The sequence below is a fragment of the Chamaea fasciata genome, unplaced genomic scaffold (assembly GCF_029207755.1).
Source record: "Chamaea fasciata isolate MVZ Bird 193981 ecotype frontalis unplaced genomic scaffold, bChaFas1.0.hap1 SCAF_1165, whole genome shotgun sequence".
Classification (NCBI taxonomy): domain Eukaryota; kingdom Metazoa; phylum Chordata; class Aves; order Passeriformes; family Sylviidae; genus Chamaea; species Chamaea fasciata.
In genome coordinates this window covers 1-27,821 of record NW_027095250.1, presented here as the reverse complement: position 1 = coordinate 27,821, position 27,821 = coordinate 1, and the positions used below count along the sequence as shown (strand labels likewise).

At 51.4% G+C, this 27,821-nt stretch overlaps 1 protein-coding gene across 1 annotated transcript; it reads right to left on the bottom strand.

Annotated features, from left to right (window-relative positions):
- Positions 1–86: 86 nt before the first annotated feature.
- Positions 87–27,533, bottom strand: LOC136284605 (putative lipid scramblase CLPTM1). Its single transcript, XM_066174951.1, has 14 exons — positions 27,264–27,533; positions 25,778–25,944; positions 23,815–23,938; positions 22,374–22,532; positions 21,437–21,554; positions 20,245–20,330; positions 18,499–18,619; positions 14,859–15,103; positions 12,822–12,915; positions 10,893–11,083; positions 8,284–8,379; positions 7,379–7,514; positions 4,169–4,336; positions 87–346 (listed from the first exon to the last, which is right to left on the bottom strand). The coding sequence occupies exons 1-14, from the start codon at positions 27,531–27,533 to the stop codon at positions 162–164; spliced, it is 2,160 nt and encodes a 719-aa protein (XP_066031048.1). The 3' UTR covers positions 87–161.
- Between the last annotated feature and the right edge of the window lie 288 nt (positions 27,534–27,821).

The window sequence follows — 27,821 nt, the reverse complement described above, 5'->3', positions numbered from 1 at the left end:
GGAGTGGCCACGCCCACCCCTCCCCCACCCCTCGGCTGGAGCCGCAGCCCCTCCCCCACCTCCCCCCCCCACCCCCCCACCCCCCCCCAAAAAAAACCCATTTTGGGGGATATTTTTTGGGGGGAATTTGGGGGGGAATTTTGGGGAGGGGGGGGGAGGGGTTAATCCTTCTTCTTGTCCTCGGGGGGTTTGTGGGGGGGCGGGGGAGGGGCGGGGGGCAGCGCCGTGGGGGCGGGGGAGGGGCTGGGCCCCTTGGGGGTCTCCCCGGTGCCCCCGAACTCGTTGACCCGGGTGGGATCCACGCGGTAGATCCAGCGCTGGTACAGGTAGATGAAGAACACCACGTCTGCGGGGTGGGAGAGAGAGAGAGAGAAAATTCCGGAATTTGGGACGGGAATTCGGGAATTCGGGACGGGCAGAGGAGGGAGGATCCCAAAAATTCCCTCCGGAATGGCGGAATTCCCTTCTGGAATACCCGAATTCTCGGCTGGGATCCCAAAATTCTCCCTGGAATCCCCAATTCCCCTCACAGGATCACCAAATTCCCGGTGGGATCCCAAAAATTCCCTCCGGAATGGGAAAATTATCTTCTGGAATACCCAAATTTCCCGCTAGGATCACCAAATTCCCAGTGGAATCCCAAAAATTCCCTCCGGAATGGCGGAATTCCCTTCTGGAATAACCAAATTCTCGGCTGGGATGCCAAAATTCTCCCTGGAATCCCCAAATTCCCCTCCCAGGATCCCAGAATTCCCTGGAATTCCCTGGGGAACCCCAAAATTCCCTGGAATTCCCCGGGGATCTCTCCGTACCGTCCCTCAGGCAGCCTGGCCTGTACATCACGGGCAGCTCTTCTGCAATCCCAAAATTCCCTTCTAGAACCCAAAATTCCCTGGAAAATCCCCAAAAACTCCCTCGAAAATCCCCAAAATTCCCTCGAAAATCCCCAAAATTCCCTTGAAAATCCCCAAAAACTCCCTCGAAAATCCCCAAAAATTCCCTCGAAAATCCCCAAAAACTCCCTCGATAATCCCCAAAAATTCCCTCTCCGGGAATCCCAAAATTCCCTTCTAGAACCCAAAAACTCCCTCGAAAATCCCCAAAAAATTCCCTCTCCGGGAATCCCAAAATTCTCTTCTAGAACTCAAAAACTCCCTTGAAAATCCCCAAAAACTCCCTCGAAAATCCCCAAAAACTCCCTGGAAAATCCCCAAAAACTCCCTCGAAAATCCCCAAAAATTCCCTCAAAAATCCCCAAAAACTCCCTCGAAAATCCCCAAAAACTCCCTCGAAAATCCCCAAAAACTTCCTCGAAAATCTCCAAAATTCCCTCGAAAATCCCCAAAAACTCCCTCGAAAATCCCCAAAAACTCCCTCAAAAATCCCCAAAAACTCCCTCGAAAATCCCCAAAAACTCCCTCGAAAATCTCCAAAATTCCCTCGAAAATCCCCAAAAACTCCCTCGAAAATTCCCAAAAACTCCCTCGAAAATCCCCAAAAATTCCCTCGAAAATCCCCAAAAATTCCCTCTCCGGGAATCCCAAAATTCCCTTCTAGAACCCAAAAACTCCCTCGAAAATCCCCAAAAACTCCCTCGAAAATCCCCCAAATTCCCTCGAAAATCTCCCAAACTCCGTCCCAGGATCCCGGAATCCGCCGGAATCCGCCGGAATTCCCCGGAATTCCCCGGGGGATCTCTCCGTACCGTCCCTCAGGCAGCCTATCCTGTACATCACGGGCAGCTCCTCTGCCATCCCAAAATTCCCTTCTAGAACCCAAAAACTCCCTCGAAAATCCCCAAAAACTCCCTCAAAAATCCCCAAAAACTCCCTCGAAAATCCCCAAAAACTCCCTCGAAAATCCCCAAAAATTCCCTCGAAAATCCCCAAAAATTCCCTCGAAAATCCCCAAAAATTCCCTCTCCGGGAATCCCAAAATTCCCTTCTAGAACCCAAAAACTCCCTCGAAAATCCCCAAAAACTCCCTTGAAAATCCTTCAAATTCCCTCGAAAATGCCCAAAAACTCCCTCGAAAATCCCCAAAATTCCCTCGAAAATGCCCCGAACTCCGTCCCAGGATCCCGGAATCCGCCGGAATTCGCCGGAATTCCCCGGAATTCCCCGGGGATCTCTCCGTACCGTCCCTCAGGCAGCCTATCCTGTACATCATGGGCAGCTCTTCTGCCATCCCAAAATTCCCTTCTAGAACCCAAAAATTCCCTTCTAAAAATCCCCAAATTCCCTCAAAAATCCCCAAAATTCCCTCGAAAATCCCCAAAAACTCCCTCGAAAATCCCCAAAAACTCCCTCGAAAATCTCCAAAAATTCCCTCGAAAATCCCCAAAACTCCCTCGAAAATCCCCAAAAATTCCCTCAAAAATCCCCAAAAATTCCCTCTCCGGGAATCCCAAAATTCTCTTCTAGAACCCAAAAACTCCCTGGAAAATCCCCAAAAACTCCCTTGAAAATCCCCAAAAACTCCCTCGAAAATCCCCAAAAACTCCCTGGAAAATCCCCAAAAATTCCCTCGAAAATCCCCAAAAACTCCCTCGAAAATCCCCAAAAATTCCCTCGAAAATGCCCCGAACTCCCTCCCAGGATCCCGGAATCTGCCGGAATCCGCCGGAATCCGCCGGAATTCCCCGGAATTCCGTGGGGATCTCTCCGTACCGTCCCTCAGGCAGCCTATCCTGTACATCACGGGCAGCTCTTCTGCCATCCCAAAATTCCCTTCTAGAACCCAAAAATTCCCTTCTAAAAATCCCCAAAAACTCCCTCGAAAATCCCCAAAAATTCCCTCTCCGGGAATCCCAAAATTCTCTTCTAGAACTCAAAAACTCCCTCGAAAATCCCCAAAAACTCCCTCGAAAATCCCCAAAAACTCCCTCGAAAATCCCCAAAAACTCCCTGGAAAATCCCCAAAAACTCCCTGGAAAATCCCCAAAAACTCCCTCGAAAATCCCAAAAATTCCCTGGAAAATCCCCAAAAACTCCCTGGAAAATCCCCAAAAACTCCCTCGAAAATCCCCAAAAACTCCCTCGAAAACCCCCAAATTCCCTCGAAAATGCCCCGAACTCCCTCCCAGGATCCCGGAATCCGCCGGAATCCGCCGGAATTCGCCGGAACTCCGCGGGGATCTCTCCGTACCGTCCCTCAGGCAGCCTATCCTGTACATCACGGGCAGCTCTTCTGCCATCCCAAAATTCCCTTCTAGAACCCAAAATTCCCTCGAAAATCCCCAAAAACTCCCTGGAAAATCCCCAAAACTCCCTCGAAAATCCCCAAAAATTCCCTCTCTGGGAATCCCAAAATTCTCTTCTAGAACCCAAAAACTCCCTGGAAAATCCCCAAAAACTCCCTCGAAAATCCCCAAAAACTCCCTCGAAAATCCCCAAAAATTCCCTCGAAAATCCCCAAAAATTCCCTCTCCGGGAATCCCAAAATTCCCTTCTAGAACCCAAAAACTCCCTGGAAAATCCCCAAAAACTCCCTTGAATATCCTTCAAATTCCCTCGAAAATGCCCAAAAACTCCCTGGAAAATCCCCCAAATTCCCTCGAAAATGCCCCAAACTCCGTCCCAGGATCCCGGAATCCGCCGGAATCCGCCGGAATTCCCCGGAATTCCCCGGGGATCTCTCCGTACCGTCCCTCAGGCAGCCTATCCTGTACATCACGGGCAGCTCTTCTGCCATCCCAAAATTCCCTCGAAAATCCCCAAAATTCCCTCGAAAATCCCCAAATTCCCTCGAAAATCCCCAAAAATTCCCTCGAAAATGCCCCGAACTCCGTCCCAGGATCCCGGAATCCGCCGGAATCCGCCGGAATCCGCCGGAATTCGCCGGAATTCCCCGGGGATCTCTCCGTACCGTCCCTCAGGCAGCCTATCCTGTACATCACGGGCAGCTCCTCTGCCATCCCAAAATTCCCTTCTAGAACCCAAAAACTCCCTGGAAAATCCCCAAAAACTCCCTGGAAAATCCCCAAAAACTCCCTGGAAAATCCCCAAAAACTCCCTCGAAAATCCCCAAAAACTCCCTGGAAAATCCCCCAAATTCCCTCGAAAATGCCCCGAACTCCCTCCCAGGATCCCGGAATCCGCCGGAATCCGCCGGAATCCGCCGGAATCCGCCGGAATTCCCCGGAATTCCCCGGGGGATCTCTCCGTACCGTCCCTCAGGCAGCCTATCCTGTACATCATGGGCATCTTGATGACGAAGGCGAAGAGGTCGTCGATGAAGGTGTTGAGCGCCTTGTAGGTCAGCATGCGCCACGGCAGGTGCGCCACCGACTGCAGCTTGTAGTTGATGAACAGCTGCGGGGTCATGGTGATGAAGCCTGCCGGGGGGAGGGAAAAAAAAACGGGAATTCGGGGGCGTTCCTGGGGATTTTGGGGCGTTTTGGGGGATTTTGGGGTGTTTTTGGGGGGATTTTGGGGCGTTTTGGGGGGAATTTTGGGGCGTTGCTGGGGATTCGGGGGCGTTCCTGGGGATTCGGGGGATGTTTGGAGGATTTTGGGGTGTTTTTGGAGGATTTTGGGGCATTTTGGGGGATTTTGGGGCGTTTTTTTCCCTGCTGGGGGGAGGGAAAAAAAAAACGGGAATTCGGGGCCCTTCCTGGGGATTTTGGGGTGTTTTGGGGGATTTTGGGGCGGTTTGGGGGATTTTGGGGCATTTTTGGGGGGATTTTGGGGGCGTTTTTTTCCCTGCCGGGGGGAGGGAAAAAAAACGGGAATTCGGGGGCATTCCTGGGGATTCAGGGGCGTTCCTGGGGATTTTGGGGTGTTTTGGGGGATTTTGAGGCGGTTTGGGGGGGATTTTGGGGTGTTTTTGGGGGATTTTGGGGTGTTTTGGGGGGATTTTGGGGCGTTTTTGGGGGGATTTTGGGGCGTTCCTGGGAATTCGGGGGCGTTCCTGGGGATTCGGGGGATGTTTGGAGGATTTTGGGGTGTTTTTGGAGGATTTTGGGGCATTTTGGGGGATTTGGGGGCATTTTTTTCCCTGCCGGGGGGAGGGAAAAAAAACGGGAATTCGGGGCCGTTCCTGGGGATTTTGGGGCGGTTTGGGGGATTTTGGGGCGGTTTGGGGGGATTTTGGGGCGTTTTTGGGGGATTTTGGGGCGTTTTTGGGGGATTTTGGGGCGGTTTGGGGGATTTTGGGGCGGTTTGGGGGGATTTTGGGGCGTTTTTGGGGGATTTTGGGGCGGTTTGGGGGGATTTTGGGGCGGTTTGGGGGGGATTTTGGGGCGTTTTTGGGGGATTTTGGGGCGGTTTGGGGGGATTTTGGGGCGTTTTTGGGGGATTTTGGGGCGGTTTGGGGGGGATTTTGGGGCGATTTTGGGGGATTTTGGGGCGTTTTTGGGGGGATTTTGGGGCGTTTTTGGGGGGATTTTGGGGCGTTTTTGGGGGATTTTGGGGCGTTTTTGGGGGGATTTTGGGGCGTTTTTGGGGGGATTTTGGGGTGTTTTTTGGGGGGATTTTGGGGTGGTTTGGGGGGGATTTTGGGGCGTTTTTGGGGGGATTTTGGGGCGGTTTGGGGGGGATTTTGGGGCGTTTTTGGGGGGATTTTGGGGCGTTTTGGGGGATTTTGGGGTGTTTTTGGGGGGATTTTGGGGCGTTTTTGGGGGATTTGGGGCATTTTTTTCCCTGCCGGGGGGAGGGAAAAAACCCGGGAATTCGGGGCCGTTCCTGGGGATTTTGGGGCGGTTTGGGGGATTTTGGGGTGTTTTGGGGGATTTTGGGGCGTTTTGGGGGGGATTTTGGGGCGTTCCTGGGAATTCAGGAGCGTTCCTGGGAATTCGGGGGATGTTTGGGGGATTTTGGGGTGTTTTGGGGGATTTTGGGGCGTTTTGGGGGGGATTTTGGGGCATTCCTGGGAATTCAGGAGCGTTCCTGGGAATTCGGGGGATGTTTGGGGGATTTTGGGGTGTTTTGGGGGATTTTGGGGCGTTTTGGGGGGGATTTTGGGGCATTCCTGGGAATTCAGGAGCGTTCCTGGGAATTCGGGGGATGTTTGGGGGATTTTGGGGTGTTTTGGGGGGATTTTGGGGCGTTTTGGGGGATTTTGGGGTGTTTTGGGGGGGATTTTGGGGCGTTTTTGGGATTTTTGGGGACGTTTTTGGGGGATTTGCAGGTGAAGGTGGGTGAAGGTGTCGAGGATCCAAGGAGCGGAGCTCGTGGTGCTGATGAATCCTGGGGAAAAACGGGGATTCGGGGACGTTTTTTGCAATTTTGGGAATGTTTTTTTGGAGATTTGGGATCGTTTCGGGATCGTTTTTGGGGATTTGGGATAATTTTGGGGGGGATTCGGAGGGAAAGGTGTCGAGGGATCAACGACCGGAGCTTGCGGCGCTGACGAACCCTGGGGAAAAACCAGGATTTTTTTCCCCTGAATATTTCCATGGATATTTCCACGAACGTTTTCAGGATTTTTTTGGGAATATTTATTTTTCGGGAATATTCCGGGAACGTTTTTGGCTCACCAAAGGTCAGCAGGAAGCCGTAGAGCACGCCGAGCACCCACCAGCACCCGCCCTCGTTTCCAGGAATATTTCCAGGAATATTTCCAGGAATATTTCCAGGAATATTTCCAGGAACGTTTTTTGTGAATATCCCATGAACGTTTTTGGGAATTTTTGGGAATGCTTCGTGAATACTTTTGGGAATATTTTCAGGAACGTCTCTGGCAATATCCTGTGACCATTCCCATGAACGTTTTGGGGACTTTTTTTTTTTGGAACTATTTCCAGGAACGTTTTCGGAATTTTTTTGGGGGGAGGGGAATTTTTTTGGGGGGGGGAATTTCTGGCAATTTTTCCCGGAATTATTTTGGGAATTTCTGGGAATATTTTGGGCTCATTTTTGGCTCACCAAAGGTCAGCAGGAAGCCGTAGAGCACGCCGAGCACCCACCAGCACCCGCCCTCGTTTCCAGGAATAATTTCAGGAACATTTTCAGGAATATTTTCAGGAATATTTTCGGAATTTTGGGGGGGAATTTTTCGGGACTATTTCCGGGAATTTCCGGGAATATTCTGGGACCGTTTTTGGCTCACCAAAGGTCAGCAGGAAGCCGTAGAGCACGCCGAGCACCCACCAGCACCCGCCCTCGTTTCCAAGAATATTTTCAGGAATACTTTCGGAATTTTGGGGGGGAATTTTTCGGGAATTTTTCCGGCCTATTTCCGGGAATTTCCGGGAATTTCCGGGACCGTTTTTGGCTCACCAAAGGTCAGCAGGAAGCCGTAGAGCACGCCGAGCACCCACCAGCACCCGCCCTCGTTTTCAGGAATACTTTCGGAATTTTGGGGGGGAATTTTTCGGGAATTTTTTCAGGAACTTTTTGGGAATTTCCGGGAATTTCCGGGACCGTTTTTGGCTCACCAAAGGTCAGCAGGAAGCCGTAGAGCATGCTGAGCACCCACGAGTACCAGCCCTTGTGCTCCAGGTAGAGCAGGCTGTACACGGCGTAGCAGCCCAGCAGAGGGAACAGGATCCACGACAGGTACCGGAACGCCATCTGCGAAAACGGGAATTCCAGCGTTCCCAGAAATCCCGGGATCGGCCCTTTGGGGAGAGGTTCTGTGCTCGGGTGGGTTGAATTCGGGGTCGGTTCGGGCGATTTCCGGCAATTTCGGGGTTCGGTTCCCATTGATTCGATCCATTGGCGTCATTAGCCGGGAATTCTGGGTTCACTTCCCAGGGATTTGATCCATTTGGGATCATTCCTGGGAATTCTGGGATCATTTGTCAGCAGTTCCTCGTCTCTTTGGGGCGATTTCTGGGAATTCTGGGGTCGTTTCCCGGGGGTTTGGGGTCATTCCCAGGATTATCTGGGATCGTTCCTGAGAATTCTGGGTTCATCTCCCATCGTTTCGATCCATTTGGGGAAATTCCTGGGAATTCTGGATCAATTCCTCGTCTATTTGGGGACGTTCCTGGGAATTGTGGGTTTGTTTCCCACGGATTTGGGATCATTCCCGGGAATTCTGGCTTCGTTTCCCATCGATTTGATCCATTTGGGATCATTCCCGGGAATTTCTGGGTCCCCTTCCCATCCACGTGGGGTTTATCGGTGTCATTCCCAGGAATTCCAGGATTCCCAGGAATTTCGGGACCGTTTGGGGCCATTCCCACCCATCCCAGCCCCGGCTATTCCCATTTAACCCCTGGGATGAGATTTCGGGGCGATCCCATGGGAATTCCAGACTGAAGCTCAGGAATTCCCGCCCCAATTCCCGGAATTCCTGCCCCAAATTCCCGGAATTCCATCCCCAATTCCCACTCACATCGTCGTAGACCTTGGTGGAGGACTCCACGTAGGTGGATTTGTCCTTGAAGCTCGGGCGCGGGAACGTCCCGAACACCTTCTGCTGCCGGTCCAGCTGCCCGAAAAACACGGAAAAATCCCGATTTATCCCGATTTATCCGCCCCAAATCCCGATTTCTCCGCCCCAAATCCCGATTTATCCACCCCAAATCCCGATTTCTCCGCCCCAAATCCCGATTTCTCCGCCCCAAATCCCGATTTCTCCGCCCCAAATCCCGATTTCTCCACCCCAAATCCCGATTTATCCCCCCCAAATCCCGATTTATCCCCCCCAAATCCCGATTTCTCCCCCCCAAATCCCGATTTATCCACCCCAAATCCCGATTTATCCGCCCCAAATCCCGATTTCTCCCCCCCAAATCCCGATTTATCCGCCCCAAATCCCGATTTATCCACCCCAAATCCCGATTTATCCCCCCCAAATCCCGATTTCTCCCCCCCAAATCCCGATTTATCCGCCCCAAATCCCGATTTATCCCCCCCAAATCCCGATTTCTCCCCCCCAAATCCCGATTTATCCGCCCCAAATCCCGATTTATCCCCCCCAAATCCCGATTTCTCCCCCCCAAATCCCGATTTATCCGCCCCAAATCCCGATTTATCCACCCCAAATCCCAATTTATCCCGATTTATCCGCCCCAAATCCCGATTTCTCCGCCCCAAATCCCGATTTCTCCCCCCCAAATCCCGATTTATCCGCCCCAAATCCCGATTTCTCCGCCCCAAATCCCGATTTCTCCCCCCCAAATCCCGATTTCTCCACCCCAAATCCCGATTTATCCCCCCCAAATCCCGATTTATCCGCCCCAAATCCCGATTTCTCCGCCCCAAATCCCGATTTCTCCGCCCCAAATCCCGATTTCTCCGCCCCAAATCCCGATTTCTCCCCCCCAAATCCCGATTTCTCCACCCCAAATCCCGATTTAACCAGGAAAACCCCAATTTAACAAAAAAAATTTCCCAATTTAATCCAGGAAAACCCCAATTTCACCAGGAAAACCCCAATCCAACAACCCAAAAAGATGGAAAATCCCAATTTAACCCAGGAAAATCCGAAATTTAATCCAGGAAAATCCCAACCGAACCCGTCCAACACCGACGAAAACCCCGCTATAACCGGGAAAATCCCAGTTTAATCACTCCAAACGCCAGGAAAATCCCAGTTTAACCGTGAAAATCCCAGTTTAACCCCTCCAAAAGCCAGGAAAACCCCATCCCAAATTTTCCCCGAATTTCTTCCCAAATTTTTCCCGAATCTTTCCCCAATTTCCCCCAAATTTTTCCCAATTTTCCCCCAGATTTTTCCCAATTTTCCCCCAATCTTTCCCCAAATTTTTCCCCCAATTTTTTCCCAATTTTGCCCCATTTCTTCCCAATCTTTCTCCAAATTTCCCCCAAATTTCCTCCAATCTTTCCCCAAATTTTTCCCAGTCTTTCCCCAAACTTCTCCCCAATCTTTCCCCAAATTTCCTCCAAATTTCCCCCAATTTTCCCCAATCTTTCCCCAAATTTCCTCCAAATTTCCCCCAATTTTCTCCCCAATCTTTCCCCAAATTTCCTCCAAATTTCCCCAAATTTTCCCCAATCTTTCCCCAAATTTCCTCCAAATTTCCCCAAATTTCCTCCAATCTTTCCCCAAGTTTTTCCCAATCTTTCCCCAAATTTTCCCCAATCTTTCCCCAAATTTCCTCCAAATTTCCCCAAATTTCCTCCAATCTTTCCCCAAATTTCCCCAATTTTCTCCCCAATCTTTCCCCTAATTTCCTCCAAATTTCCCCAAATTTTTCCCAATCTTTCCCCAAACTTCTCCCCAATCTTTCCCCAAATTTCCTCCAAATTTCCCCAAATTTTCCCCAATCTTTCCCCAAATTTCCTCCAAATTTCCCCAAATTTCCCCAAATTTCCCCCAATTTTCCCCAATCTTTCCCCAAATTTCCTCCAAATTTCCCCCAATTTTCTCCCCAATCTTTCCCCAAATTTCCTCCAAATTTCCCCAAATTTTCCCCAATCTTTCCCCAAATTTCCTCCAAATTTCCCCAAATTTCCTCCAATCTTTCCCCAAGTTTTTCCCAATCTTTCCCCAAATTTTCCCCAATCTTTCCCCAAATTTCCTCCAAATTTCCCCAAATTTCCTCCAATCTTTCCCCAAATTTCCTCCAAATTTCCCCAAATTTTCCCCAATCTTTCCCCAAATTTCCCCAATTTTCTCCCCAATCTTTCCCCTAATTTCCTCCAAATTTCCCCAAATTTTTCCCAATCTTTCCCCAAACTTCTCCCCAATCTTTCCCCAAATTTCCTCCAAATTTCCCCAAATTTCCTCCAAATTTCCCCCAATTTCCTCCCCAATCTTTCCCCAAACTTCTCCCCAATCTTTCCCCAATCTTTCCCCAAATTTCCTCCAAATTTCCTCCAAATTTCCCCAAATTTCCTCCAAATTTCCCCAAATTTCCCCAAATTTCCTCCAAATTTCCCCCAAATTTCCCCCAATTTCCTCCAATCTTTCCCCAAACTTCTCCCAGTCTTCCCGCGATTTTCCCCCAGCCGCTCCCGGATCTTTTGGGGACTGACCCTGACGTCCATGACCTTGGTGATCTTCCAGAGGTCGATGAGGAGCCCCACGAAGACGCTGAGCTGCACCACCACGTTGGTCTCGTTGTCCAGGATGTAGAGCAGCACCACGAGCGACTGGAAGACCCCGAAAAACACCGAGCGCACCGAGAGCCCCTCCAGCGACTGCCGGCTGTTCCAGAACTGGATGTCTGCAGGGGGAAAAAACGGGAAAATTCCGGGTTTTTTGGGAAAAAACACCTTTTTTAGGGGGAAAAAATGTCATTTTTTAGAGAAAAAATCCCCAGTTTTTCGGGGAAAATGCCATTTTTTAGGGGGGGAAAAAAAGCTTTTTTTTGGGAAAAAAAATCCTAGTTTGGAGGGAAAAAAAAGTCTCATTTTTTGGGAAAAAAGTTCCCATTTTTGGGGAAAAAAAGAGACATCATTTTTGGAAGGGAAGGAAAGGTGGGAAATGGGGATTTGGGGAATTCCGCACCGAGAGCCCCTCCAGGGACTGCCGGCTGTTCCAGAACTGGATGTCTGCAGGGGGAAAAAACGGGGAAAATTCCGGGTTTTTTGGGAAAAAATACCTTTTTTAGGGGAAAAAATTTCCTTTTTTTAGGGGGAGAAATGTCTTTTTTTTAGGGCAAAAATGTCCTTTTTTTTAGGGCAAAAATCCCCAATTTTTGGGGGGAAAAAATGCTAAAAGCCTTTTTTTTTTTTTTGGGAAAGAAATTCTAGTTTGGAGGAAAAAAAAAAGTCCCATTTTTTTGGGAAAAAAAAGTTCCCATTTTTGGGGAAAAAATGCCCTTTTTTAGGAAAAAAAATGTCCTTTTTTAAGGGAAAAAACCCCCAAATTTTCAGGGAAAAATGCCATTTTTTAGGGGAAAAAAAGAGCTTTTTTTGGGAAAAAAAATTCCTAGTTTGGAGGAAAAAAAAGTCCCATTTTTTTGGAAAAGAAGTTCCCATTTTCGGGAAAAAAAAAGATTTTTTTTGGGAAAAAAATCCCTTTTTAAAGGGACAAAATCACTTTTTTTTTTTTTTGGAGAGGAAAGCCATTTTTTGGGGAAAAAATTCCCGTTTTTTAGGGGGGAAAATGCCGTTTTTGGAATGGAAGGAAAGGTGGGAAATGGGGATTTGGGGAATTCCGCACCGAGAGCCCCTCCAGGGACTGCCGGCTGTTCCAGAGCTGGATGTCTGCAGGGGGAAAAACGGGGAAAAATTCCTGGTTTTTTTGGGAAGAAAAACGCCTTTTTTGGGTCATTTTTTTTTAGGAAAAAATTCCCTTTTCTTTGGGAGCAAAAATTCCAATTTTGGGGGGAAAAATGCCATTTTTTGCGAAAGAAATTCCTATTTTTAGGTGGGAAAAATCCTTTTTTTAGGGGAAAAAAATGACATTTTTGGGGAGGAGAAAAATTCACATTTTATGGGAAAAAAATGTTGTTTTTCGGGGGGGGGGGGGAAAATATCCCATTTTGGGGGGAAGAAAATCCCATTTGTGGAATGGGGGGAGGGGTGGGAAAGGGGGATTTGGGATCCTTAAAGCCAAAAATTCCCATTGGGAGTGAAGGGAAAGGCGGGAAACGGGGAAATTTTTTTGGGGGGGGGGGGGCGGGAAAATCCCGTTAGGAAGGAAAGAACGGAGCGGGAAAAGCGATTCCAGCCAAGAATTCCCGCTGGGAATGGGGCTGGGTTTATTAGGAGTGGGATTGGGGGGGAAAATTCCCGTTGGGAATGAAGGGAAAGGGGCGGGAAAAGGGGAATGCCAGCTCCTCAAAGGCGAGAATTCCCGACAAAAACAAGGGGAAACAAAAAAAAACCCCTCAAAATTCCTGATGAAAACAGGGAAAAACGGAGCTGGATCTGTGGGAAAAGGGCACAACCGGGGTAGAATTCCCGGGAAAAGGTGGGAAAAGGTGGGAAAAGGTGGGAAAAGGTGGGAATTGTCACCGTTTTTGAAGGCCAGGAACTCGAAGACGCTGTGGACGATGGAGACGACGATGGTGAGCGCCAGCAGGTACGGGTTGGTCTCCAGCAGGGCCACCTGCAACGGGAAAAAAACCCGGAAAAAACCGGGAATGCGGGAGCGGAGCCGGTCCTGAGGGGGCTGAGGGCAACGGGAATGGGATAAGTCCATTTGCAGCGGGAAGAAATATGGTAAGAACGGGATAAATCCATCGGGAACGGGATTAAATCCGGTGGGAACGGGAATAAATCCATCGGGGAGGGGAATAAATAAAATGGGAAGGGGATAAATACAGCAGGAGCGGGAATAAGTTCAGTGGGAATGGGATGAATCCATCGGGAATGGGATGAATCCATCGGGGAAGGGGATGGATTTGATGGGAATGGGATTAAATCCAATGGAAATGGGAATAAATCCATCGGGAATGGGAAAACACGTAACAGAAATGGGAATAAATTCAGTGGGAATGGGATGAATCCATCAGGAACGGGATAAATCCATCAGGAACGGGATAAATCCACTGGGAATGGGATGAATCCACCAGGAATGGGATAAATCCACTGGGAATGGGATGAATCCACCAGGAACGGGATGAATCCATCGGGAATGGGATGAATCCACTGGAAACGGGATAAATCCACTGGGAATGGGAGAAATCCATCGGGGATGGGAGAAATCCATCGGGGATGGGGACGGATTTGATGGGAATGGGATTAAATCCAATGGAAATGGGAATAAATCCATCGGGAATGGGATGAACCCAGTGGGAATGGGGAGAATTCCAGTGGGAATGGGGAGAATTCCAGTGGGAATGGGGATGAATAAGAATGGGAATGGGATGAATCCATCAGGAATGGGATGAATCCATCAGGAACCGGATAAATCCACCGGGAATGGGAGAAATCCACTGGGAATGGGATAAATCCACTGGGAATGGGAAAAAAACGTAACAGAAATGGGAATAAATTGAGTGGGAACGGGATGAATCCATCAGGAACGGGATAAATCCATCAGGAACGGGATAAATCCACTGGGAATGGGATGAATCCACCAGGAATGGGATGAATCCATCGGGAATGGGATGAATCCACTGGGAACGGGATAAATCCACTGGGAATGGGAGAAATCCATCGGGGATGGGGACGGATTTGATGGGAATGGGATTAAATCCAATGGAAATGGGAATAAATCCATCGGGAATGGGATGAACCCAGTGGGAATGGGGAGAAATCCAGTGGGAATGGGGATGAATAAGAATGGGAATGGGATGAATCCATCAGGAATGGGATAAATCCATCAGGAATGGGATGAATCCATCAGGAACGGGACAAATCCAGCGGAAATGGGAATAAATCCATTCGGAACGGGAACGAACGTAATAGGAATGGGATTAAATCCAGCGGGAACGGGATAAATCCAGAAAAATTGGGGGAAATTGGAGAAAAGTGGGAAAAAAGGCCAGAAAAATCGCCAATAAACCTTGGAAAAGCCCCCGAAAAATTGGGGAAAAAATTCGCAACGAACCTCCAAAGAACACCCGAAAAATCAGGAAAAAAACCTGGGAAAAGGTGGAAAAAAAATCAGGAAAAAAATCGTAAAAAAAACAAGAAAAAAATCGGAAAAAACGGCAGAAAAATTTGGGAAAAACCTGGGAAAATCTGGGAATTCTTACCTTAACGGAGTCCTGCTCCTCGTCGGACTGCTCGTAGAGATCCTCGCCCAGGAAGTTCCAGGGGGAGCGGGAGCTCTGGGGCGCGTAAAATACCCCGAAAAACCCGCACCCCAAAAATTGGGAAAAACCCACCAAAAAAATGTGAAAAAATCAGAGGAAAAACCAGGGAAAACCCTGGGAAAATTGGGAAAAAATTCACAACGAAGCTCTAAGAAAATGAGGGAAAAATTGGGATAAAAAAGGGGGAAAAAATCGGAAAAAATCGTAAAAAATCGGGGAAAAATCGTAAAAAATCAGGGAAAAATCGTAAAAAACCCGGGAAAACCTGGGAAAATCTGGGAATTCTTACCTTAACGGAGTCCTGCTCCTCGTCGGACTGCTCGTAGAGATCCTCGCCCAGGAAGTTCCAGGGGGAGCGGGAGCTCTGGGCGGCGTAGAGCTGCCAGCGCCACAGGGAGAGCGGGCAGAAGGAGAGGCGGAAGGGGAGGCGGCGCACGCTCTCGTTGATGGGGAAATAATCCCGCTGCAGGTTCCAGTAGTCGTTGAAATACAGGATGGGGAAGTAGTCGCCGCTCAGGGCGTCGAACTTGACGTCTGGGGAGGGGGGAGAGAGGGGGTGGGAGCGGGGGAAACGGGGGGGTGGGGGGGAAAAAAAGGGAAAATGGGGTTGGGAATGGGGAAAATGGGGGGAAATGGGAATAAAATGGGGGGAAAACGGGGTTGGGAATGGGGAAAATGGGGGAAAATGGGGGGAAATGGGGGAAATGGGGGAAAATGGGGGAAAATGGGGGAAAATGGGGGAAAACGGGGTTGGGAATGGGGAAAATGGGGAAAAAACGGGAAAATGGGGTTGGGAATGGGGGGAAATGGGGGGAAATGGGAATAAAATGGGGGGAAAATGGGGGGAAAATGGGGGGAAAATGGGGGGAAAATGGGGTTGGGAATGGGGAAAATGGGGGAAAATGGGGGGAAATGGGGGAAAATGGGGGAAAATGGGAATAAAATGGGGGAAAACGGGGTTGGGAATGGGGAAAATGGGGAAAAATGGGGGAAAATGGGGAAAACCAGAGGGAAAATGGGGAAGGGAATGGGGAAAGTGGGGAAAAATGGGGGGGAAAATGGGGAAAAATGGGGGAAAATGGGGTTGGGAATGGGGAAAATGGGGGAAAAATGGGGAGAAAATGGGGGAAAATGGGGTTGGGAATGGGCAAAATGGGGGGGAATGGGGGGAATGGGGGAAAAATGGGGGGAAATGGGGGAAAATGGGGAAAACCAGAGGGAAAATGGGGAAGGGAATGAGAAAAGTGGGGAAAAATGGGGGGAAAATGGGGAAAAATGGGGGAAAATGGGGTTGGGAATGGGAAAAGTGGGGAAAAAATGGGGAGAAAATGGGGGGAAATGGGGGTTGGGAATGGGGTTGGGAATGGGAAAAGTGGGGGAAAATGAGGGGAAATGGGGGGAAAATGGGGAAAAATGGGAATAAAGTGGGAAAAAATGGGGTTGGGAACGGGAAAAGTGGGGGAAAAACAGGAGAAAACGGGGAAAATGGGGTTGGGGATGGGGAAAATTCCGTTATAACGGGAATCAAATCATGGGAAACGGGATAAATTCCTTGGGAATCCACCCACCCACCGCTAAGGACCCGTCCCAGGGCACTGGGATGAACTGGGATGAACTGGAGCCCCGTGACCCCAAACCAGCCCCGTTTTTAATGGAATTCTTTGGGGGTTTATGGGATTTTTTTTTTTTTAGGGGTTTTTTGGGAATTTTTTTGGGGAATTTTCCGGGGGAAAACAGGGAATTCCATGTGCTCACACTGGTCCAGGGGCGGGGGATGAACTGGAGCCCCGTGACCCCAAACCAGCCCCGTTCTTAATGGAATTCTTTGGGTTTTTATGGGATTTTATTTTTTTTTAGGGATTTTTTGGGAATTTTTTTGGGGAATTTTCCTGGGAAAACAGGGAATTCCATGTGCTCACACTGGTCCAGGGGCGGGGGATGAACTGGGATGAACTGGAGCCCCGTGACCCCAAACCAGCCCCGTTCTTAATGGAATTCTTTGGGATTTTATGGGATTTTTTTTTTTTTTAGGGGTTTTTTTGGGAATTTTTTTGGGGAATTTTCCGGGGAGAAGAGAAAATTCCATGTGCTCACACTGGTCCAGGGGCGGGGGATGAACTGGAGCCCCGTGACCTCAAACCAGCCCCGTTCTTAATGGAATTCTTTGGGTTTTTATGGGATTTTTTTTTTTTTTAGGGGTTTTTTTGGGAATTTTTTTGGGAATTTTCCGGGGAGAAGAGAAAATTCCATGTGCTCACACTGGTCCAGGGGTGGGGGATGAACTGGAGCCCCGTGAGCCCAAACCAGCCCCGTTTTTAATGGAATTCTTTGCGGGTTTTTATGGGATTTTATTTTTTTTTAAGGGTTTTTTGGGAATTTTTTTGTGAATTTTCCTGGGAAAACAGGGAATTCCATGTGCTCACACTGGTCCAGGGGCGGGGGGATGAACTGGGATGAACTGGAGCCCCGTGACCCCAAACCAGCCCCGTTCTTAATGGAATTCTTTGGGATTTTATGGGATTTTTTTTTTTTTTAGGGTTTTGGGAATTTTTTTGGGAATTTTCCAGGGAAAACAGGGAATTCCATGTGCTCACACTGGTCCAGGGGCGGGGGATGAACTGGAGCCCCGTGACCCCAAACCAGCCCCGTTCTTAATGGAATTCTTTGGGTTTTTATGGGATTTTATTTTTTTTTAGGGGTTTTTTGGGAATTTTTTTGGGAATTTTCCGGGGAGAAGAGAAAATTCCATGTGCTCACACTGGTCCAGGGGCGGGGGATGAACTGGGATGAACTGGAGCCCCGTGACCCCAAACCAGCCCCGTTTTTAATGGAATTCTTTGGGGGTTTTATGGGATTTTTTTTTTTTAAGGGGTTTTTTGGGAATTTTTTTCTGGGAATTTTCCAGGGAAAACAGGGAATTCCATGTGCTCACACTGGTCCAGGGGCGGGGGATGAACTGGAGCCCCGTGACCCCAAACCAGCCCCGTTCCTAATGGAATTCTTTGGGGGTTTTATGGGATTTTATTTTTTTTTAGGGGTTTTTTGGGAATTTTTTGGGGAATTTTCCGGGGAGAAGAGAAAATTCCATGTGCTCACACTGGTCCAGGGGCGGGGGATGAACTGGAGCCCCGTGACCCCAAACCAGCCCCGTTCTTAATGGAATTCTTTGGGGGTTTTATGGGATTTTTTTTTTTTTAGGGGTTTTTTGGGAATTTTTTTTGGGGAATTTTCCGGGGAGAAGAGAAAATTCCATGTGCTCACACTGGTCCAGGGGCGGGGGATGAACTGGAGCCCCGTGAGCCCAAACCAGCCCCGTTCTTAATGGAATTCTTTGGGGGTTTTTATGGGATTTTTTTTTTTTTTAGGGATTTTTTGGGAATTTTTTTTTGGGAATTTTCCAGGGAGAAGAGGGAATTCCGTGTGCTCACACTGGTCCAGGGGCGGGGGATGAACTGGGATGAACTGGAGCCCCGTGACCCCAAACCAGCCCCGTTCTTAATGGAATTCTTTGGGATTTTATGGGATTTTTTTTTTTTTTGGGGTTTTTTGGGAATTTTTTTGGGGAATTTTCCGGGGAAAACAGGGAATTCCATGTGCTCACACTGGTCCAGGGGCGGGGGATGAACTGGAGCCCCGTGACCCCAAACCAGCCCCGTTTTTAATGGAATTCTTTGGGGGTTTTTATGGGATTTTATTTTTTTTTAAGGGGTTTTTGGGAATTTTTTTGGGAATTTTCCTGGGAAAACAGGGAATTCCATGTGCTCACACTGGTCCAGGGGCGGGGGATGAACTGGAGCCCCGTGACCCCAAACCAGCCCCGTTCTTAATGGAATTCTTTGGGATTTTATGGGATTTTTTTTTTTTTTAAGGGGTTTTTGGGAATTTTTTTGGGAATTTTCCGGGGAGAAGAGGGAATTCCATGTGCTCACACTGGTCCAGGGGCGGGGGGACGCTGCCCCTGACCCAGGGCGTGTGGTCATCCACCATGTTGATGGTCAGGTTCGGGTGCCAGTGGGAGATGACCTCGACGGGTCCGAAATCCTCGGCCCTCTGGAAAAGGAGGGAAAAAAAAAAAAACCCCCGGGAATCGTCACCAAATCCCGGGAAAAAAAAAAATAAACAGCGGGAAAAGGGGGGGAAAAATCGCCACCCCCAAAAATGATCCCAAAATCCCAAAAAAAAAAAATAGTCCCGAAAAAAAAAAAATCCCCAAAAAATCCCAGAACAATCCCCCCAAAAATAACAAAAAATCCCCCCAAAAATCCCCCCAAATGCTCCCAAAATCCCCCAAAAAAAGTCCCGAAAAAAAGAAATTCCCAAAAAATCCCAGAACAATCCTTCCCAAAAATAACAAAAAATCCCCAAAAATCCCCCCAAAAGGCTCCCAAAATCCCAAAAAATCCCCCCAAAATCCCCAAAAAAAAAGTCCCCCCAAAAAAAAATTCCCAAAAAATCCCAGAACAATCCTTCCCAAAAATAACAAAAAATCCCCCCAAAAATCCCCCCAAATGCTCCCAAAATCCCCCAAAAAAAGTCCCGAAAAAAAGAAATTCCCAAAAAATCCCAGAACAACCCTTCCCAAAAATAACAAAAAATCCCCAAAAATCCCCCCAAAAGGCTCCCAAAATCCCAAAAAATCCCCCCAAAATCCCCAAAAAAAAAGTCCCCCCAAAAAAAAATTCCCAAAAAATCCCAGAACAATCCTTCCCAAAAATAACAAAAAATCCCCCCAAAAATCCCCCCAAATGCTCCCAAAATCCCCCAAAAAAAGTCCCGAAAAAAAGAAATTCCCAAAAAATCCCAGAACAACCCTTCCCAAAAATAACAAAAAATCCCCCCAAAAATCCCCCCAAAACGCTCCCAAAATCCCAAAAATTCCCCCAAAACAATCCCACAAAATCCCAAAAAATCCCCCCCAAAAAATAATAAAAAACCCCCAAAATCCTCCCAAAATGCCCCAAAAAATGCCCCCCAAAAAATCCCCCCAAATCCCCCCCAAAATAATAAAAAAAATGCTCCCCCCAAAAATCTCAGAAAAAATCTCCAAAAATAATTTAAAAAATCCCAAAAATCTCCCCCAAAATAATTTAAAAACCCCCCAAAATCCCCCCAAAATCCCAAAAATCGTCCCCCAAATCCCAAAAAATCCACCCAAAATCCCCCAAATCCCCCAAAATCCACCCGAAAATCAAAAAAAAAATCCCCCCCCAAAATCTCAGAAGAAAGTCTCCAAAAATAATAAAAAAAAATTCCCAAAAATCCCCCCCAAAAATAATAAAAAAACCCCAAAAATCCCCCCAAAATGCTCCCAAAATCCCAAAAATCTCCCCCAAAAAATCCCCCAAAAACTCCCCCAAAAATCCCCCAAATTCCACCCGAAAACCAAAAAAAAATCCCCCCCAAAACAATCTCAAAAAAAATTTACCAAATATCAAAAAAAATCCCCAAAAATCCCCCAAAAATAATAAAAAATCCCCAAAAATCCCCCCAAAATGCTCCCAAAATCCCAAAAAATAGCCCCCAAAAAATCCCTCAAAATCCCAAAAAATCCCCCAAAATCCACCCGAAAATCAAAAAAATCTCCGAAAAAATGTTCCAAAAATCCCCCAAATCCCCCAAATCCCCCCCAAAATTCCAAGACACCCCCCAGAATTCCCAAATCCGGGAATTCCCACCTTGATCATTTCGGGATCCGCCTCCGTCTCCCCCGTCAGGAGATTTTTGGTTTTCTGGAATCGTCGCCGTTTGTATTTGTTGATCACTGGGAATAACGGAACGGGGGGAAAAAATGGGAATTTCATCCCGGAAAATCCCCGAATTCGGGGAAATTTGGGAATTTCATCCCAGAAAATCCCCGAATTCGGGGAAATTTGGGAATTTCATCCCGGAAAATCCCAGAATTTGGGGAAAAATGGGAATTTCGTCCCGGAAAATCCCCAAATTCGGGGAAATTTGGGAATTTCATCCCAGAAAATCCCCGAATTCGGGGAAATTCAGGAATTTCATCCCAGAAAATCCCCAAATTCGGGGAAAAATGGGAATTTCATCCCAGAAAATCCCCAAATTCGGGGAAATTTGGGAATTTCATCCTGGAAAACCCCCGAATTCGGGGAAAAATGGGAATTTCACCCCAGAAAATCCCCAAATTCGGGGAAATTCGGGAATTTCACCCCAGAAAATCCCCGAATTCGGGGAAATTCGGGAATTTCATCCCAGAAAATCCCCAAATTCAGGGAAATTCGGGAATTTCACCCCAGAAAATCCCTGAAATTTAAACAAAAAGTGGGAATTTCTGCTGGGAAAACCCGGCATCCCACAAAATTCCTCAATTTTTGAAGGGATTTTCCCCCTCAATCCCACAAATCCCAAGGACTGAACCCGGATTGTTCCCAGGGAAACTGCCCCATTTGGAATTTTGGGAATCTCGAGGCTCATCCCGAGCCTCTGGATCAGGGAATTCCCAGGGAATGAAGAATTCCAGGTGGGAATGGGGAATCCTGAGACCATTCCCCAGGGATTCGGGGCTGGAAAAGTGGGAATTTGGGGGGATTTCCCAGGAATTTGGGGGAATTTCCCAGGGATTTGGGGAATTTCCCAGGAATTTGGGGGAATTTCCCAGGGATTTGGGGGAATTTCCCAGGAATTTGGGGGAATTTCCCAGGGATTTTGGGAATTCCGTACTCCTGGAGGTGTGCACGGTGGCCAGGCGCCGGTAGAGGCTCCCAGGACACCGTTCCTGAAGGGATTCGGGGCTGGAAAAGTGGGAATTTGGGGGAATTTCCCAGGAATTTGGGGGAATTTCCCAGGAATTTGGGGGAATTTCCCAGGAATTGGGGGAATTTCCCAGGGATTTTGGGAATTCCGTACTCCTGGAGGTGTGCACGGTGGCCAGGCGCCGGTAGAGGCTTTTCTGCCGCGGGTCGGGGTGGAAGCCGCTCTTGGTGAAGTAAACGTGGACGTAGATGGAGCCGTTCCTCTGCACGCTCTGCGCGGGGAAAAACGGGATAAAAGTCATGGAAAAGGCGGGGAAAACCTCGGGAAAAACCCTCGGGAAAACGCTGAAAAAAAAAAAGGGAAAAACTCGGAAAAATCCCGGGAAAAACCCTGAAAAAACGGCTGGAAAAATCTCGGGAAAGTCTCAGGAAAAAAAGAATAAACGACCTGGAAAAATCCCAGAAAAACTCCGAGAAAAGTCTCGGGAAAATCCCTGGAAAAAATCCTGGGGGGGGACAAAAAAAAAAAAGCCAGAAAAATCCTGGAATTCCCAAGAAATCCCCCGGAATTCCCGAATTCCCAGCTGGGAGATGTCGACCTCCCCGAGGCGCTCGTAGCAACTGTCAAAATTCCCTTCTCCGCATCCCAAATCCCAACCCCAAAATCCCTCCGGGACGTCCCAGGAACCCCCAAAACCTCCGGAAAAAATTCCCAAAAATCCCCCGGAATTCCGGAATTCCCGAATTCCCACCTGGGAGATGTCGACCTCCCCGAAGCGCTCGTAGCAACTGTCAAAATTCCCTTCTCCGCATCTCGACTCCCCTGACCCCAAAATCCCTCCGGGACGTCCCAGGAACCCCCAAAACCTCCGGAAAAAATTCCCAAAAATCCCCCGGAATTCCGGAATTCCCGAATTCCCACCTGGGAGATGTCGACCTCCCCGAAGTGCCGGGAGCAACTGTCAAAATTCCCTTCTCCGCATCCCAAATCCCGACCCCAAAATCCCTCTGGGAAGTCCCAGGAACCCCCAAAACCTCCGGAAAAAATTCCCAAAATTCCCAAAAATCCCCCGGAATTCCGGAATTCCCACCTGGGAGATGTCGACCTCCCCGAAGTGCTCGTAGCAGCCGTCCGAGTTCTCCCCGCTGGTCCAGTCCCCGTAGACCAGATCCCGCTTCTCCCAGAACAGCGCGGAGCTGACGTTGAAATCCGTGAAGTGCTCGTGCTCCGAGATGTAAACGTAGAGATCCTGGGGGAAAATCCCGGAATTCCCGAAGGATTGGTGGGATTGGGGGGGGTTGGGAATGTGCAGATCCTGGGGGGAAAATCCCGGAATTCCCGAAGGATTGATGGGATTGGGGGGGGTTGGGAATGTGCAGATCCTGGGGGGAAAATCCCGGAATTCCCGAAGGATTGATGGGATTGGGGGGGTTGGGAATGTGCAGATCCTGGGGGGAAAATCCCGGAATTCCCGAAGGATTGATGGGATTGGGGGGGTTGGGAATGTGCAGATCCTGGGGGGAAAATCCCGGAATTCCCGAAGGATTGACGGGATTGGGGGGGTTGGGTTTGGGGATCTGGGATTCAATCCTAGAATCCCCCCCAGATTTGGGATGTGATCCCGGAATTGCCCCCAAAACCTGGGAGCTGACCCCAAACCCCCCCGAATTCCCGGAGTCCCCACCCCCAAATCCCCCCAAATTCCCGGATCTCCCCCCAAACCCCCCCAAATTCCCGGATCTCCCCCAAATTCCCAGAGCTGACCCAAACCCCCCCAAATTCCCGGATCTCCCCCAAATTCCAGGAGCCCCCACCCCAAACCCCCCAAATTCCCAGAGCTGACCCCAAACCCCCCCAAATTCCCGGATCTCCCCTGAATTCCCGGATCTCACCCCAGATCCCCCCAAATTCCCGGAGCCCCCACCCCAAACCCCCCCAAATTCCCGGATCTCCCCCGAATTCCCGGAGCTGACCCCAAACCCCCCCGAATTCCCGGATCTCCCCCGAATTCCCGGATCTGCCCCGAATTCCCGGATCTCCCCCGAATTCCCGGAGCTGACCCCAAACCCCCCCAAATTCCCGGAGCCCCCACCCCAATCCCCCCCGAATTCCCGGATCCCCCCCGAATTCCCGGATCTCCCCCCAATCCCCCCCTAATTCCCGGATCCCCCCCGAATTCCCGGATCCCCCCCGAATTCCCGGATCTCCCCCGAATTCCCGGATCCCCCCCGAATTCCCGGATCTGCCCCGAGTTCCCGGATCCCCCCCGAATTCCCGGATCTGCCCCGAATTCCCAGGTCTCCCCCGAATTCCCAGATCTCCCCCGAATTCCCGGATCCCCCCCGAATTCCCACATCTCCCCCGAATTCCCAGATCTCCCCCGCATTCCCGGATCTCCCCCAAATTCCCGGATCCCCCCCGAATTCCCGGATCCGCCCCGAATTCCCGGATCCCCCCCGAATTCCCGGATCGGCCCCGCGTTCCCGGACGCGGCGCCGAGCGCGGCGGCGTTGCCGTCTCCCCGGGCTCACCATGAGCGTGTCCTTGGCGAAGAGGTTCCGGCTGGGGCTGCGGCCGCCGCCGCCGGCGCTGGGGGGCTCCTGGGGGCTCGGGCCCCTCCGGAACCAGCTGGAGATGGCCCAGATGATGAAAATCCTGCGGGATGGGGTGAGGGGGAATCCAGGGGAAAAAAAAAAAAACCTTGGGAATTTGCTAGAATTCCCGGCAAAGGCGTTCCCGAAAAACGAGGGGTTTCCCCCCAATTCCGGGGATTTTTTTTTGGTTTTATTTTTCCACGGGTTTGGTTTCCCACGAATTCTTTTTTCCCTCCTGCGCGGGTTGGGTTTTTTTTTTGTTTCTTTGTTTTTTTTTTTTTTCCAGGGAATTTGTCCCGGATTTTTTTTTTTTTTGTTCCCCGTAGGAATTCTCCCCATCCGCATTTTTCTTTTCCAGAGGTTTGTCTTCCCAAAAAATTCCCCGTTTTAACGGGTTCTCCCTCCCCAAATCCCTCTTTTCCCCAGGAAAATCCTTCCCGGGAATTTTTCCTTCCCCCCAAATCCTCCTTTTAATGGATCCTCCCTCCCAAAAATTTTCCTTTTTTTTTTTCCCCACGGATCTCCTTCCCAAACAATCTTCCTTCTCTGGGATCCCTCCTTCCCAAAAATCTTCTTTTCCCCATGGATTTCCCTTCCCAGAAATTCCCAAAAACCCTTCTTCCCGGGGATTCCTGCTTCCCAAAAAATTCCCTTTTCCCGTGGATCCCCCGAATTCTTTGGGAACATCCCAAAAAAAAAAAAAAATTCCTCCTTTCCTACGGATTCCTGCTCCCAGAAATTCCAGAGAAAATTCCCGATTTTTGGTGGGAATTTCAGGAGCACATTCCCGAGGATTCCCCTCCCCCTTTCCTTGGCCCCTCCCAGATCCGACCTTTGGACCCCGGAAAACCAGGAAGGAGCTTCGGAATTCTTGGAATCCTCGGGAATTCTTGGGAATTCTTGGGAATTCTCGGGAATTTGGGAAGAGCCTCAGGGGATCTTGATCCCAGAATTATCCCAGAGGGATCTGGGCTCCTGGGATGATCCTGGGCCCAAGGTGATCCCAATCCCAGGATTTGGGGGTCCTGGAGCAATCCCAGGCTGATCCCCACCCCAATCCTGGAGTGATCCCAATCCAGTCCCGATCCCAGTCCTGGACTGATCCCGATCCAGTCCCGATCCCAATCCCAGTCCTGGAGTGATCCTGATCCAATCCTGATCCCGATCCCAGTCCTGGAGTGATCCTGATCCAATCCTGATCCCAACCTGATCCTGATCCCAACCAGGGCACGATCCCAATCCCAATCCGGATCCCAATTCCAGGTGATCCCACTCTGATCCCAGCGCCATGGGGATCCCAATCCTGAGGTGATCCCGATCCCGGGGTGATCTCCGTCCCAAACCCAATCAGGGGCTGATCCCAACCCTGATCCCAAGGTGATCCCACTCGGATCCCGATCCTGGTGTGATCCTGACCCTGCTCCCAATCAGGGGGTGAGCCCAACTCTGATCCCGGGGTGATCCTGATCCCAAGCCTGGGATGATCCCAATGCCAGGGTGATCCTGATCCCAGTCTGATCCTGATCCCGATCCCAGGGTGATCCTGATCCCAATCCGATCCCAATCCCAATCCTAGGGCGATCCTGATCCCAATCTGATCCTGATCCTGATCCCGATCCCAGGGTGATCCTGATCCCGATCCCAGGGTGATCGTGATCCCAATCCCAGTCTGATCCTGATCCCAGTCTGATCCTGATCCCAATCCCAGGGCGATCCTGATCCCAAGCCTGGGATGATCCCGATCCTGACCCCAATCCCAGTCTGATCCCGATCCCAGTCTGATCCTGATCCCGATCCCAGGGTGATCCCGATCCCGATGTGACCGCAGTCCCGAGCGGCTCCTCCTCCTGCTCCCGCTCCGACCGCAGCCCCGCCCCGGGCGATCCCCGTGTCCCCTCACCTGAACAGGACGCCTTTGATCACCTGCCAGGCGTTGGGGGCCGCCGCCGCCGCCGGCTGCTGCTGCTGCTGCCCCGGCGGGCTCCGCGCCTCGCCGCCGCCGGCAGCGCCGTTACTGTCACCGGGAGCGCCGGGGCTGCTGCCGGGGGTCACCTGCCCAACCAGAACCGGTCACTGGCACCGGCACCGGCACCGAACCTGCCCGGGGAGCCCGGCAGCGCCGTTACTGTCACCGGGAGCGCCGGGGGTCACCTGCCCAACCAGAACCGGTCACTGGCACCGGCACCGGCACCGAACCTGCCCGGGGAGCCCGGCAGCGCCGTTACTGTCACCGGGAGCGCTGGGGGTCACCTGCCCAACCAGAACCCGTCATTGGCACCGGGAACGGCACCGAACCTGCCCGGGGAGCCCGGCAGCGCCGTTACTGTCACCGGGAGCGCCGGGGCTGCTGCCGGGGGTCACCTGCCCAACCAGAACCGGTCATTGGCACCGGGAACGGCACCGAACCTGCCCGGGGAGCCCGGCAGCGCCGTTACTGTCACCGGGAGCGCCGGGGCTGCTGCCGGGGGTCACCTGCCCAACCAGAACCGGTTATTGGCACCGGGACCGGCACCGAACCTGCCCGGTGAGCCCGGCAGCGCCGTTACTGTCACCGGGAGCGCCGGGGGTCACCTGCCCAACCAGAACCGGTCATTGGCACCGGCACCGGCACCGAACCTGCCCGGCGAGCCCGGCAGCGCCGTTACTGTCACCGGGAGCGCCGGGGCTGCTGCCGGGGGTCACCTGCCCAACCAGAACCCGTCATTGGCACCGGCACCGAACCTGCCCGGGGAGCCCGGCGGCGCCGTTACTGTCACCGGGAGCGCTGGGGGTCACCTGCCCAACCAGAACCCGTCATTGGCACCGGGAACGGCACCGAACCTGCCCGGGGAGCCCGGCAGCGCCGTTACTGTCACCGGGAGCGCCGGGGGTCACCTGCCCAACCAGAACCGGTCACTGGCACCGGCACCGGCACCGAACCTGCCCGGGGAGCCCGGCAGCGCCGTTACTGTCACCGGGAGCGCCGGGGGTCACCTGCCCAACCAGAACCCGCCATTGGCACCGGGAACGGCACCGAACCTGCCCGGCGAGCCCGGCAGCGCCGTTACTGTCACCGGGAGCGCCGGGGGTCACCTGCCCAACCAGAACCCGCCATTGGCACCGGGAACGGCACCGAACCTGCCCGGTCCCTTCTCGGTCCCCAAACCTAAGCCACGCCGGTTCCATCGCCGCTCACTGAACCATTGCCGGTTCCTTTCCCGGTTCCATTCCCAGTGACCGAACCCTTCCCGGCCCGTTGCCGGTGCTTTCCCCGTCCCCTTTGCTGGTCCCGGTCCCGGTCCCCGGTCCCGGGCTCTTTTCGTGGCCCCGGCCCGGTCTCCGGAGCCGGAGCTGTGCCGAGTCCCGTTCTCTGAGCCTGTTCCCGGTCCCCGCCCTCCACCCCGGACCTTGGCCCGTTCCTTGGCCCGGCCCCGCTCCCGGTCTCCCTTCCTCGTTCCCGGTTCCCGGTTCCCCGTTCCCCTCTCCCGGCCGCTGTGCCGGCGTCCGTTCCCGCCCGTTCCCCGGTGCCGCTCCCGCGGTCCCCGGGCGGCTGTGCCGGTGTCCGTTCCCGCCCGTTCCCCGGTGCCGTTCCCGCTGTCCCCGGGCCGCGCTCCCTCCCGGACCTGCCCCGGGCCCGGGCCCGGCCCCGCCGCCGCCTCCGTCCCCGGCGCCGCCATCTTTGCTGCGCCGCCTCTCGCGCCGCTCTCGCGAGACTTCCGGGCAACGCCAACGTGACCCCGGGAGGGGGCGGGAAACGCAACGAAACCACGCCTTGTCGGTGACGTCATTGGATTGGCCGCCAATAGCAGCGCGGCCCGCCCCCGGCGGGAGGGGGTTTCCCCGTCCCACCCCCCTCGGCGCGTTGGGCCAATGGGAGCGCGCCCCGCCCCCCAGAGCCGACCCCGGGGGTGTTTCCCTTAGTGACGTCACCGGCGCGCCCAGCCAATGGCGGCGCGGTGCGCTCC

Coding starts and splice junctions, on each gene's coding strand:
- LOC136284605 (XM_066174951.1), bottom strand. CDS start 27,533: ATGGCGGCGCCGGGGACGGAGGCGGCGGCGGGGCCGGGCCCGGGCCCG. Junction 23,939..25,777: donor ATCAAAGGCGTCCTGTTCAG/GTGAGGGGACAC, acceptor CCCATCCCGCAG/GATTTTCATCATCTGGGCCA. Junction 4,337..7,378: donor CGGCTTCCTGCTGACCTTTG/GTGAGCCAAAAA, acceptor TCCCCCCGGCAG/GCTTCATCACCATGACCCCG.